The 15,375-nt window shown below is 30.4% G+C and overlaps 2 protein-coding genes across 2 annotated transcripts in view; one reads left to right on the top strand and one right to left on the bottom strand.

Moving 5' to 3' along the window:
* LOC130442129 (uncharacterized) overlaps positions 1–15,375 on the top strand; it is a 40,938-nt gene that overhangs the window by 908 nt on the left and 24,655 nt on the right. The gene's annotated exons all lie outside the window — the stretch shown is intronic.
* Positions 1,070–15,375, bottom strand: part of LOC130442126 (thyroid receptor-interacting protein 11) — a 62,503-nt gene continuing 48,197 nt past the window's right edge. Inside the window, exons 4-6 of the mRNA XM_056776176.1 lie at positions 10,619–13,865; positions 8,399–8,602; positions 1,070–1,753 (exon numbers count right to left, since the gene is read on the bottom strand). Coding sequence (XP_056632154.1) covers positions 1,221–1,753; positions 8,399–8,602; positions 10,619–13,865 — 3,984 coding nt within the window. The 3' untranslated portion in view covers positions 1,070–1,220. The remainder of the gene's footprint in view (positions 1,754–8,398; positions 8,603–10,618; positions 13,866–15,375) is intronic.

A 15,375-nucleotide genomic window follows, 5' to 3' on the forward strand; every position in this document is an offset into this window, starting at 1 on the left:
AGAAGGAAGTTTTATTATAGATAGAATGTCTATATTAATTTTGAACAATTAATTAATTTTAAGTGTTACTTTTGTTGGTGCACTGCACTCGATTGCAAAATATGTTCAAATGGTATTCATAAGATTTCTGGAATCAATAAGTTAACTTTTAGTCATTTGCTCTTTCCTCCACTGCAACTTTAAGGTTTATTGTATTCACTACCGGAGCTGTATTCGATATATGTACAGCTCCAATGTTCTAATAAATTCCAGTATATGTACTGTCTTTATCGAGGTTTACTTCTACGTATTTTCCATCCGAAAGCATTCCAGTCAATGCGAGGTATTCTAGAAGTAGGTAAACTTCTCTTCTCCTCCTCAGAATCTACAGTTGTCAGTAAACCTCATCTGGTGTTTTATGATGCCATAGTAGATGGAAGTTAGTGATAAAGACGTAAATTGTTTTTGCTTGGATTCAAATACTTTTGTATCAAGTGTTGGTATCAAGTGAACTTGTTCAAGTGATGCAGCTCAGGAAGCCACTGCCAGAGTGCTTCTCTTTCTTATGGGAGTTTTTTCCTCCAGGAGTTTACTCTCTGTTTCGATGATTACTGTCTTTTCCATTTCCTTTGTACCTCTTGCTTCTAGGAGTGTTTTTTTATATATTTTTATCAATGTCTTCTCAAATACCATTTTATATTTTCTTAGAAGTCTTTCTTAACAAAAATTTTGATTCAAAATCTTTAAAAAGTAAATTTTCCTTTCTACTTAATTATTTTTCTTCTATCTATGTTTATTTTTTCGAACATTAATTACTTTGCATTTCACTTCAATTTATTCCACGTATTATTTCTGTTTTCACCTTTGTTTTACTGTATACTACCTTAGTATTATTTAATAATTTTCATTATTTTTAATCATCTTTTTATTGTTTCATTGTCCAGTTTTTTCTAATTAATTTCATCTCATATTTTAATTAACGAATTCATTCATGAACATGGTAATTGATTTTTGCCGGTCTCTTCTTACATTTGAAGAGCTGTATGAAGAATTGTTTATTGTTTTGTGATAATGAATAAAAACGAAACTCTACTTTTTAAAATTTATTTAAATAAATAAGACTCTTACATCTCTATATACAAATAAAAAGCTGTATAAAATGCACAATTCTAAATATACATAATACATTTCATATAAATAGTTAATTTTACAAATGTAATCTTAAAAATTTACCAAGTACTTCAACTATTATCTTTTAGTACATCTTTTAATATAGAACTGGAATTTCTATTTTGTGCAAACTCTGTGAAAGTAGGTAAGACTATTTCACTGAGTACTATAGGCGTTTGTCTGGGAGTACTGGATGTACTGCTTGATGACTTAGTAGAAGCATTTGATGGCACTGAAATAGTATTATTATCAAGTAAACTTGGAACTACTCGAGGTTTCGATTCGTTTTCAAGAAACTGTATAAAAGCCTTTGATAAAGATTCTTCAGACATCTTATTTTCAGGATTTGGAGCTAGGAGTGAGGCCAACCAACCCTGCTGCGGTTTGTTGAATTTCACTTTTTCATGATCCTGTTGATTAAAATCCAATACTGTAGATATTATTTTTAACACTTGTGCTTGATCCCTGTTCATATTGTTATTTGACATAACATAACCCAGGATGAGGTTTTTTATTAACAGTTTATCTACTTTTCCATCGGTACTGCTTACAGCTTTACTTAGTTCTTCCTCAGTTTTTGTGAGTTTAGTTTGAAGTTGGGATACTGGAAAATAATCAAAATATTAGTTGGCAGTTGATGATATTGAAAATACGAATAGCACTTGAGTTAAGAACATATAACCTGTATAAAATGTGTAATTGGCTGAATTATTAAAGAAATGGTGTGTAGATTGACTTCAAATTTATATTCTGTAATAATCAGAGAGATATTTGACATATTTTAGACTATCACAACATTCTGAATGATTATTTTCATTTGAAATAAAAAAGTTGAACGGAAGTAAATTAGTAGTTCAAAACTTGAACAATAAGATAAGTGTTCATGGTTAAATAAATGAGTAATTTGATAATTATTACGAATATGATTGCTGATTTGATTACTAATCAAAAAATATAGATTAATATAGAATTTTTCTTAAATATTGTATAATTGGGAGTCAATGAACTTGATAAATAATTATAATATTATTGTGGAGTGGAAATGGAAACTGTTATATAAGAAAATTGTTTAGATCCACATTTAGACAGTCTAAGTGCAAAAGGAAAAAGAAAGAAGAAAAAAGTTTCAAATTTAATGCTACCAAAACAGCAACAAGAAAAAACAAAAATAGAGGAAGCTATAAAAAGAAATAAGTTGTAGAGTCATTTTTCATCACCTAACGGCTCTATGAAGACCCCAGTCTGGTGACAGATGTCAAGAGGGTTAGATTCAGATGGCTAGGCCACTTGGAGTGCATGCCTGAGGAGCAGGGGGTGCGCAAAGGATGACCGCGCCAACGATGGTTGGATAATGTCGAAGAAGATCTTCGGGAGCTAGATGTGAGGGGGGTGGAGACGCCAAGCATTGTACCGTGATGACTGGAGGAATGTGGTGGACGAGGTCAAAGCTCTTTGAGGGCCGTACTAACAGTGGTAATAGTAGTAGAAGAAAACAAGAAATATATTGCAGAGGCAATTCTCATCAATGAGCGAGTTCCATTCTTTTTACATGAGGAAATAAGACTTAAAAAAAATAGATGCTATACCAAATTGTGGTCATTTTGAGTAAATTTGAAGGTCCATTTTAAGGATAGAAATAATTCCAGATTAAAATATCGAGATTTAGTATTATTATTGGATCATCAGAAGAGTTTGTGGATTTATTTTGGAATATATGAGTTCCAACAGAAAATTGAAATCCGAAATAGTTCAAGATTGAAAAGAATTCGCACATATTCATTTCAAAATTATAAATCAGTCTTGGATGTATTCAAGATTTATTATTGGATCAAACCTTTAGTTTTTATTCAAGTTAATTGATTCGTCAAACAGGTTATGAGACACAAAAAACCGAAAATATCCTTATTTCAATCTTTTTGTAGTATATTAACTATATTCAAAATTATTTACAATGTTTATCGTAATCTTGTTGGAATTTCTTGAACTGTTGTTTGATACCACCATATTTATTACATCACTCAATCACTCAAATCCATATGATGTTTATGAAGTACCAACTTACAAAACATTATGTGGTAAATTTCATGGCATTTCGATTAGTCAAAAAAAAAGTGACAGACATTTTGTTATTTTCATAACAATGGATTTAAAATAATTTCGTAGACACCGATGATGGTGAATGTTCAGGTTGTCCAATTGAGGTGGTTACTCTATAAAACAACAAAAAAGTTCACAAATTGGTTATATCTGATCGTAAATTGAATTCAGAAAAGTGTTTGGCCATGTTTACACGTAATAAGATTTTTTATCTATATGCGATAATGGATGATACATGGAATTTGTTAATCGACTATCTCCAAAAGGGAGAGACAATCAATAGCGAGTTTTTGGATCATTTGGATGCAAAAATTAAGGGAAAACGACCTCATATGTAAAACCACTGTTTTACCAAGACAAAATATCCATTCACAAGTCGGTGGTTAAATTGAACGAATTATACTTGGAATTGCTTCCTCAACCACCGTATTATCCAGATTTAGCCCCCAGTGACTATTGGTTATTCGCTTATCTCAAAAAAATGATCGCCGGTAGAAAATTCAGCTCCAATGAAGAAGCAATTGCTGAAATTGAAGCCTATTTTGAGGCAAAAGACAAATCCTACTACAAGCACGGCATCGAGAAGTTAGGGATGGTGTTGGAATGATTTTATAGCTCTTAAAGGAGATTATGATCGATTTTTGACAAAATAGTGTTTTCCTTAGTTGGTCACACGATTTAATGAGTGATGTGTTGAATAACACACGAAAAGGAACACCAAAGAAGAGCTGATTAGAAGGAAAAAAAATGGCAGGAAAGAAATTAGATAGAAAAGAATGGATGCAGCTGTGTAGGTAGTTTAATTGTGATTCTGATGTAGTGGTAGCTAACAGTATATTTATTAACATAGCATTTGATAGAGCAAACAAAGTTAAGTGGTAATTTTGGCAGAGGAAAGAATTGTTATTTCAATATACAAACATGTCTTTAACTCAAGTGTTTGATTTTCATTCAAATTGTAAAATTGAACATATTAATAAGTCAATCATAATAAGAAACAAAACAATATATCTTTGTATAATTTTACGAAGAAATTATGGTTTCGTAGAATGATTAGAAAATGAAGAATCAATGTCTTTTTACAAGTTTATACTTTGTTAAAGTTGAAGTAAAAAAAATCATATTGAATTAACATACAATTTTGGAAGATGATCCTGAAAAGCAAGAAAACAAGTGTTACCCAGGGACTGGTATTTTCACAACTTTACCAGTACCTGATGTAATACTCACTCCCTATACTTTCTATTTCAAAAATGCCATGCTCTTCATGCCGTCCACATTCAAAAACTAAAACTGGAAATAATATTTGTTGAATAAAAAAATTAGAAATAATAAATATTATAACAAACATAACTATAGAATTGTCTTTCTTTTGTAAATTCTACATCCTTACAGTAAAATTATTTGAGCTTTTCTAAGAAACCTTAGAACACGATTTTATGAGTAATATTTTCCTTTGAAACTTTTCCTACAAATTATTAGGATTTTTGTTTCATAATCTTGAATTAAAACTGAATTACACCATTAAATGAAATTTGTCTAGTTCAATATCAAAAAAAGACTTTTCTATAAATATAAAACAAATAAAAACAACACCAAAAGCTCACTAAAAATTACGGACAAAGAAAAACAGTTATAAAATATAAAAAGACAGGTGCAGACTGGCAACAACTAAAAAAAAATGGTGACTCAAACACTACATTTTGTATATCCCATTCAGTACCTGGGGATTGAAACTACCTCACAGTTACCAAATGAGATTAAAAAAACGTAGGCAAAGCGTGCAAAACTGTGCTCATTTTTAAATAAAAAGTGCTTGGTACTGTATTGGTGCTGAAAAAAAAATCCCATGTTACAAGCACTATTTGAAAGACGTTTCTTGTTACACCGAAAATTTTAGCAAAACTCACCACTTAAATTTGATCATTTTTTCAATTATTATTTTTTAACAATCCTCAAGTCATTTTGGGTTTACATTATGGTTAATGTTTTTACTTTTGAAAATTATCTTAACCAAAGTAAAGTGAGTTGATGCTATAGAAGTGAATACCGCCATTTTATTAACCTCACACAAGTAATTCTTCTAATTTCACTAGTTTACAAATCTCAACAATTGACCAAAAATCTATTACACCATGTACAAAAAGATACTCAAAAACTAAAAAATATAATAGAAAAAGTAAAAGATAGAAGACCAAAAAAATTGGCCAATTAACCCAAAGTAAGACATGGAAACAGTGATCGAAACACTAACAATCCATAACTATAATGGAAACAGAGGGCTGTAGTATTTATTCTCGGAGGGGATACATGAAGCACATTGTTGATGATTTTTTTTGTGGCCGAGTGTCTGAGCGAATAGATTTAAATGAAGAATACGTTAGAGATCAATACTTAACCTTAAAATACTCAGACTGAAGTATTGATTTATCACTAATAAAGTTAGACATAAGTAGAATCTTGGAAAAACTCATGATTCAAGTTTTTGTTTTCTTGTTAAAAAAATATTTCCCAAATTCTTGGAGGGTGGGCAAGTGCAACTACTACCCCCCTCCTTGGAGCCGCTTCTTAAGAGAAAATCATCAAAATTAAAAAATAGTGCAAAAAAAATTTTAATATTTTTATTTTCACAAATTTTTTTGTATATTTAAATAAATAAATATTTCAATAGGAACAGTAGATGACAGAAGACTTGATTAAATTGGCCAATAAGCTCAAAATAAGATAACTAATCATTCAGCCAGAAACTAAGAAGTCAGCAAAATAAATTATGCACTCATTAAATTCTATTTCTATAAGAAAAAATCGTTACTCTGATGTAATATTTAAATATTTTTATTATTCTGTTGCATAATCAAACAATAATTGAAAAATATCATTTGGGATATAAAAACCATGTAAAGTAGTATAATTATTTTTAAACTGAAAAAATACTGTTAATAATAACGTGTTATTACATTTTGGCACAATTATTAAAAACATCCCATATCAACATACTAAGCCAATTTAATAAGTATTTATTAGTAAATAAACAGAAAATTTGTTATATAAATGGAACATACAGCTAAAATTCATGTGAAAATATATAGATTGACTAAAAAAGAGACGCTACAGAGCCAATGTCTTACATATTCAACATCTCAACATTTCTCAAAAAAAAATTAACAAACTCATATGCCAAAATAATATTGATAACATTGTATTAGGTAATAATATTAAAATACTAATAGACTGTTTCGAATTTCGTTGAAAACAATTGTTTTTTTTATCTAGTCCTTTTAAATATTTATTTTAAATTTCTTGAAATAAAAAAAAACACTGTGATTATCGCAAAACTTCACATTTGAATCATCGATCAAAAAATTAATATTTTTCCACAGCAAATAAGTACACTTGGCAACGTTACGTTATACACTGAGACACAATTTATAACCTCAAACTTAAACGCAACGTTAATAATCTTGACAGATTCATTACCAAATTGGTTGTTTGAATGTCAATAATAATAAATGTCTGTGTTTTATTTTGGATTACTAATATTTATTTTTTATGTTTTGGAACTTTCGGTATTTATAGATAAAATGTATACTTTTACACTTTGTATGTAGTGAAAATTATTAGCTACTAATTAATTATGAATCTTTTGGGGTGAGTATAAAGTTTACTTCATAACAGTGGCTTTGTTTCGTTCTTCTCTAAAAAGTTACAGAAAAATTAAGGCGTAATGAGGCGGATCAAAACTGAATCTATTTTCAGTATTTCTTATGCAAAATAGCGATGAAACTTTTATTTTATAGTAATAAGATTTCCAATTGAAAAAAATGATTGTATTACTGGATTTAGAAATAGTTTCAACTTTGATAACGTCTTGCAACTAAAAACTCATTATATGCAAAGGCAATTAAATGAAAAATATATAGTTACCAATACCAAGATAAATGAAAAAAAAATGTAACAATGCAGTTATGTGTGTAGTTGAAATAGCAGTTCATGACAATATCCGCTGATATTCTGGGATCACAATCTACCCAGAATTACCAGCTGATATTTCACGGACAACCATTGGATATGAAACTGAAAAAACTGACAAAATAGTTACTTTTCATGATAATTAGTACAATATAATAGATGAGAAGATGAAATCTACAAATAAGTTATTTTCAATTAGTTTTTCTTGTGTGCTACTTGAGAATTGCCCTTTCGCAATAAAAAATTCATTGTTAAAAAGAATAGAGTATTTATACTTCTTTTGAACTTGATATGTACGAAGTTGACAGTAAGAACAATTTTTTAACAATTAGCTGTTTAGGAATTCATTCAGTTGTTCCTAAAGATTCCTTAAAAATTAGATTAATACTACCTTCACTTTTATGGATTCATTATTATCAAATTACTGTTTTTTTGTGAACAATATTCCAAAACTGAAATTTATTAGATTGGTACACATTTCAAATTATTTTTGGATCATATGGAGCTGGCTGCTCATCCATTTTACTATAACCATTTCCCGCAGATTCAGAAACAATAGTTTGGGATATTTTTGTCAATAAGACAGTCGATTTTTTGTGTATTTTCTGTTGCTGGATCTACAGACAATTATTATTGTGAAATTGAAATTTATTAGATTGGCTGACATTTTAAATTACTTTTGGATCATATGGACTTTGTTTCATATGCATTTTACTGTAATGATTTCATATAGAACCAGCAACAACAGTTTGGGATATTTTTTCAAAAATACATGATTGATTTTTGGATCTGTAGTCAGTTATTATAGTAAAATCCATTAGCAACAAATTCTAAATAATATAAAACGCTCTTTTTCAATTTGATGCTGAGGAATCAACTGGAACAGTCAACTTTGGCAACAAATTCTCCAGTAAAATTTGTTTGATTTTGCCCACTTTTCACTGCTAGCTCCTTAGATTTCTTAACCATTTTCTAAGTAAGCTCATCCTGTTCCTCGGATATATATTTAAAAAAAAAGAAAATGTTTCATCTTCTTCGTTATACACAATAACCACTCATTAGGGTGAGTTGCAATGGTATGCAATTACCACTATTACCAGAAATTTCAAAAATCAGATTTCATATTCTCATCATCAATTTCATTAAAATAAAAACAAGCTGGTAGAAAAAACTATCAACTTACCTTCATCTTTCAATCCATTAATAGTTTTTTTTGATACTTCCAGTTGATCTGATATCCTCGAAGCTGCTAATAGACCTTGCGTACGTTCTTCTAGCTGTGACTTGAGGTTAGCTATTTCTTTTCGAAGCTCTTCTTGTATTTGTTTCTCAGTATTAATATGTCGTCGAATTCGTTCAGTTTCTTGCATTACATCTTTCTCTTTATCTATAAAAGCATAATTTTTTCTTTAATTTCATATATCCCTAAGTGTATATTGTGACACAGTTGGTAATAGGATTATTGTCATTTGTTTTTATATCTAGAAATAGGGAGAATGTTCTATTAATTCATTAAAAATTATTTTTGAAAGTAAATTTAGATTTTTTTAAAGAAGTTCAACATATTTTCAACATATTAGTTTTACTACAAAATCAAAGTCGAATCTGAATTAGTTTTATTTTTAATTTATGCTGAAGTTGTTCATAGTTACATAATTTTTATTTTATTAAATCTTACCACATAAATATATTTTTTAACTGTTTTCACATTAGCTTCACTAAAAGGTTCACTTTTCACCCTATTTTAGGAAAATATATCGAAAAATGGTACGTTTTATGAGAGGCTGATTATAAAGATAACATTTTATTGTACTTTTATAATAAGCGGGTTTTATGAAGTTTTATTCGTATTGGTTTATCGTCGAAGTGTGTGTACATGTTTTAATTCTTATCTAAGAGAAGGTGAGAAAGTGTAAATTGTTTTTTTAACTAGTTCTAACATCAACGGTTTTATATGCTTGTAGAAACATAAACTAGTGGTTTTAAAACTATTCATTGTACATTTCCAACATTTTATAAGAAAAATGAAATAATGTAATCAATAGAAAAGTTTTACTTTCAAAAATATTTTTCAACGGAGCTAATAAGACATTTATATTGTCTCGGGAGTGTCCATATTACCCCATCAACCCCAATATGAAAGAAATTTTAAATTACGCCAATCAAGTACATGGATGATTCAGTTCTTATTTAGAAAATGTGATATGTACTGTCTGACAATTAAACCAGTTACACAAATAATTCGTTGAGCTTTGTTGAAGTTTTTCTTATGCTGGCTGGTTTGATTTGCTTTACCATCTTTGCAACGGTTGCTCAATACCAATTAGTGATCTCACGATCATGATGTATATCCCTCGGAGTATCTCTGATGTACATTCTCGCGTTTTATCTGCTAGCCTTCTGCACTCTACCATTTTAGTTCTTTCAGAAAGCGACTATCCAAAACAAAATAGCTCTTGAGAATACATTAGTCTTACTCTCACAAAGGCCATCCAGAACTTATATAAAGATATGAAGTCTGTAGTAAAAATCGAAAATAAAGTATTGGAATCTTTCGCAATCAACCAAGGCCTGAAACAACAGTGTTGCATCTCTCCAATACTTCTCAAAATATATGTTTAAAATGCTCTAACCAGCAATTTTGGTAAACATCTCCCTGTATGCCGTGATATGCCTGCTTCGTAAATGTCACAACAGACCAAAAGTTTATCTTCAAATTTATTTTTGGATTTACATTTCACGTCATAAAATCGATCATTTCCTTTAATTTCTGAATGTTATAAAGTGAAATTTTTTCATCATCCGTGATCCCAACTCTGTTTTCTATGAATTGACGTCTTCTTAGTGCACGGCAGCATCTGATCTTCAGTATATTTTGGACATTTTTTCCTTTTCCGATGTTTACCTTCCATTCTCTTCAGTTCTCGACTGATGGTCATGTGGGAACCTCGAAATCGGCGAGTCTAAAACGACAGATTTGCGTCCTTGGCCGGCCATCTTCATTCCATTCCATCATTCATTTACGCACAACACCATCACTCATGAATCACACTTTGAAATTCATACTTGACGTGGCTGTAACACAACGCCGACTGACGCTTGAATGTGTGTAGAGCGAGCTTCACAGTCACTTACAGCGCATGTTCGCTTTCTTCTGCCCGCGTAGCGTTTGCACGGAGCGATCGGAGGTTGAAAAAAAAACGGCTCTTGTATATTCACCATGTCCAACTGTATAAACTTTTCTAACTTGTATGCCATAACTAAGTTAGAATTTGACGAAAATTGAAACATAAAATCTGTGTTATTTAGAATTAAATTGAAAGGAATTAATTTTTCCCGAAAACGTTTGTTACATACGTTAGTTTGGATACCTACGTCTCCATACTTATATATTTATACTCACCTTTTCTGAATTGTTCTAGAACGAACTGTAGATTAGCCAACGCGGCCGCTTGTTTCGAATTTTCGTCTTCGGCGTCAGAAATCTGCTTCCTCAAAGAATCCCTCTCGGTGATAACCCCTTGCAATTGACTCTGCAACGATTCTACTTGTTGATTCGCCCTTATATTAACCGACGTATACATCGTACTGGAATTCTTCTCCCTTTCTTCCATTTCTGAAAGTTTAGCCGTTAGAAGCGAGTTCTTTTGCTCGGTTTGTAGAAGTTCTTGCGTATAATGCTCTTCTAATTCTATGAGATGCGCTTGAAGTCTATCGACTTTTTTTTGAAGCGTCGTTTCTCTCTCGGACCGTTCAGCTATCAATTGTTGTGATTTCGCTTGTTCTTCTAATAGATTCTTAGCTATAACTTCGCATTTTTCTTTCAAAAAAATATTTTGATCCGTCAATTTTTCTATTTCTGAATCGTTAGATTGTAGTTGTTTCAATTGCTCTTCTAACTTTTTATTTTTCTCCACTTCCGTAGTGACTATTTGGTTTAATCTTTGAATTTCGTTATGGTAAGTTACGTTTTCTTGATGTTTCATCGTAACCATGTTGATTAATTCGTTTCTGGAATTTGTAACTTCTTGTAGTTGTTGTTGTAAGTTTGTACATTGATCTGTAGTTTCTTTTAGCTGTGTCTTTACTTGTGATAACTCAGTTTGTAGGTTAGCGTTTTCTAACGAGGTTTGTTCTAGGTTTAATTTTAAATTGTTGTCATCTTGTTTGTCGGTTTGATTTGTTACTAGTCGTTTTATAGTTTCTTCTTTTTCGGCTACATCGTTTTCTAATTCTTTTTGTTTTAACAATAACTTGTCGTTTGTATTTTGTAATTCGACAAAATTGTTTTGAAATTCTGCAAGATCGGTGTTTATTTTGTTTAAAGATAATTCTAGATTGTATCTTTCTTCTAATTGTGCTGCCAATTCTTTGCTCTTTTGTTCATATTGTAACTTGAGACTTGTTTCTCCCATTTTTGCGTTTTTCAATTTTTCCGTTACTACTTCTAATTGCTTTTCATAATTCTTCTTAATATCGTCTTCTTCTGCGAGTTTTTCTTCTAATACATTCATTTTGGTTTCGAGATCTAAATTTTTTCTTGAATTATCTTCGTTTTGCAATTTTAAATATGTATTTTCAGCTAGAAGTGATTTTAATTTAGTTTTGTATTCTTCTATTTCTTCTTTTAATGCTTCGCAATTGATGTTTACCTCACTTAATTGATATTCGGTGTTTTCGTAATCAGTTTTTAATTTTTCTAAATTTCCTTTCAACTCATTATTATCTTCGTTAGAAAATTCTAATTGTTCATTGAGTCGGTCGAATTCCTTCTTCAAATAGTCGTTGTCTACTTGGAGTTGATCGAAATTGTTCAATAATTCTTCGTAATCTTTTTTCTTATCGTCAATTTCTTTTTCTGTAATATTGAGTTGTTTTACAGCATTTTCCAAATCGCTAGTATCTTCAAGGCTATCTTTTCTTATTTGGTTCCTTTCCAAATCATCAATTATCCTTTCCAAGTCTTCTATTCTTTTATTAGCATTTTCTAGTTGCGATTCCAATAAGATCATGTTGTCTTCGTTAGATTCTGATATTGTTTGTAATACTGGATTGTTTTTCAACGTTTCCAATTCAGAAATGAGCAGTTCGTTATTTTTAGCCATTTCATTACATTCGTTTTCGAATTCTTTTAATGACTGAGTTTTGGTTAAAATTTCTTGACTCAATACATCGGAATTTTGTATAAGTTTTTCTATTTCTCTATTCTTTTCAACTAATATACTATTTTTTTCTTCCGCCAATTCCATTATTCTTGTTTCTAGCTCTGCACATTTACATTTGAAATCTAATAGAATTTTCATTATACTTTCGACGTGTTTACACAATTCAACCACTTGAGGATCATCTTCTTGTATGTAGTATTGGAAATCTGAAGGTTTCTCACATTCCTGGAATTTTTTTATATTTTCTGTAATGATATTTACATACTTATCATGGAGTTCTTGTAAACTAACTTTATGATTTTTCTTCAGTTCTTCTAATTCATCTTGAACGTCTTTTAGTTCCCTATGTAATAATAGCTTTTCTTCTTCTAATTCTACAAATTTCAATTCGTCAGTTCTATTTTTAGATTCCTGTTGTTTTAGTAACTCTAGTTCTTCTCTCAATATATTCAAGCGTGTTTCATGTTCTTCTTGGATATCTTCTAATTCGTTTTCCAAGTCCATGTCCATTCTTCCCGTTGCCGTAACAACTAATTCTTCATTATGTTTCTTAAGATTTTCATTTTCTATTTTGAAACTTTCTAATTCTTTTAAAAGAACTTCTATTGTGTCTTTTGTGTTATTTTGTTTTTCCTTCGTCGTTTCGTCTATTATTTTCAAATGTTCTTCTATTTCTTCTTTTAATACCAAGATTTCTTTATTATATTCTGTTTTCATTTCTTCTTTATCATTACACAGTTTTTTACACGTGTCTTCACTATTTGCGAGTTTAATTTGGGCATCTTCGTACAATTTCGAAATGTTTTCAATTTCTTTTTTCAAACAACTAACTTGTTTGTCGTATGTTTCCAATATTGTTGCTAGTTTATTGCAGTTTTCTTCATCTTCTAAACTTTTTATTTCATATGTAGATATTGCTTCGTTTGCTTTTTTTAATTCGGAGTATAGTAGTTTGTTTTCGCTTTCTATTTTTTTCAGTTTTTCTCTTTCGGCTAATTCTTCGGTATTTTTAGTGTCTTTTAACAATTTTTGTAATGTTTCATTTGATTTTTTTGTAATATTTAGTTCGCTTCGTAATTGTTCCAGCTCATCACTGATTTTCTGATTTACTTCTGTAATCTCTTTACACTTTTGTACGTAATCTTCACCAGAAGCCACAGTTTGGTGTTCTAAACGTTGTATTTCATTTTTCAACTTTTCTTCTTTTTCTAGTAGAATTTTATTTTCTTCCTTAACACTAATATAGTTATTGTTCAATTCATTCAATTCGTATTGCAATTTTTCTTTCATTTGCATTATGTTGATCAAATTTTCTTGATTATCGGCATCGAGTTGTTCAAGTTTTGCCATTAAATCCGATTTTTCATTTTTTAAATCAGCTATTTGCTTCCTCAAGTCGGATATAGATCCTGTAGATTCAGTGGGAGGTAATTCTTCAGTGGTAGTCCAACCCCAAGAACCGTTTGGTTGAGAAACATCTTGGATCTATAAGTAAAATGAGAAAATAAAAAATTATTTCTGGTTTTAATACGTAGGAGATCATTTTTTATTTGTATTTTTCATAATAAAAACAATTTAGTATGAAAAAGTAAACAAGTAAAAAATTCACAACTTGGAGTTTGAATAATTTTCATTGACATATATACGAGGTGTGCCAAAAAAGTTCGCTGAAAGATGTTGGAATACAAACGAAATAAAAGATACAAATAAACTATCTTTATTGGCATTCAAAGTAGTCGCCGTTGTACATAACATACGTGTGTCAACATTTATAAAACTTATGAAAACTGTCAGAAAATGCCTCTTTCGGAATCAATTACAAAACGAATGTCGTAGGTCCTTAGATGACGACACTTCCGTAAAATATTCCCAATTTATGACCTCCATTATACGGGGAAACAAATAAATCCGCAGGGGATATTGGGAAATAGTTACATCACTCTGAGTCAAGAATTTTCACGCTCAAATAGCATAGTGAGCAGGAGCATTATTGTGAAGCAGAATCCACTGCCCAGACTTGCTCAATTATGGATGAACAATCGTTTCAAAACTTCCTCGAAAAATACTGCGTTAACTGTTTGTCCCACAGGCTAAAATTCCTGATGAAGATTTCATCTTTATCAAAGAAACCGATTAAAAAACAATCAACAACATTTTATGTGCCTCAACAGCTGTTTTTCAGAAATCGATGTTCACTTGTTGCCCAATTGACTGTGACAATACCTTTCACATTGACTTCATTAGACTGCCCCCAGGGTTTTCCTCATAACATGAACTCCTTGATATCCTCTTGCCTAGAATATATATGCCCGGTAGGTGATTGGTACTGGTTATGAATCACAACCCAAGAAGAAATTATCTCAACCAAGTTTCAGCTACTAGTAATGATCTACCAAGACATTTCCGTGAACTTTCTGGACATTAGATGAATTACTACATCCCTAAATTCACTGTTTCAGGTTTTCTGCGTTTCTTGTATCCTGGGAATTTATGCAGACGCATAAGTCTAATTGTTTCATTAGATCATTTTCAATTATTAGTTTAATAAATATATCCATACGAGCACACACGCCATTTAAAAGCATCCGTGCAGAGGAAACAAATCTTATATCAGGTCTATCTAAAGTCTACCCACCCCAATATTGGAAAAATTTCAATAAGCTCTAAAAACGCAATTTTAAAAAAACATGGCAAGCTTCAATTACCAAAAATTAATTAGAATTGCAACCCGTTATTTCAATATAATTATTAAAATTTGATTTTTATTTTATTAAAAAAAAATACCTGCTTGGTGTATATTTCTAGACAATTTGCTAACACAGATAGAAAATTGAAAATATACAACACGTGAACTGAAAACTTCGAACGCAATCGGATATTATACAGAGTAATCCAATACTTTTTTTTTAACGTCTGGTATAAAATGCTGATTATTATGCAAATATAAACTACAGTCGTTTGATAATAATTTCTTATCATACACATAAGTCAATGC

The sequence above is a fragment of the Diorhabda sublineata genome, chromosome 3 (genome assembly GCF_026230105.1).
Source record: "Diorhabda sublineata isolate icDioSubl1.1 chromosome 3, icDioSubl1.1, whole genome shotgun sequence".
Taxonomy (NCBI): domain Eukaryota; kingdom Metazoa; phylum Arthropoda; class Insecta; order Coleoptera; family Chrysomelidae; genus Diorhabda; species Diorhabda sublineata.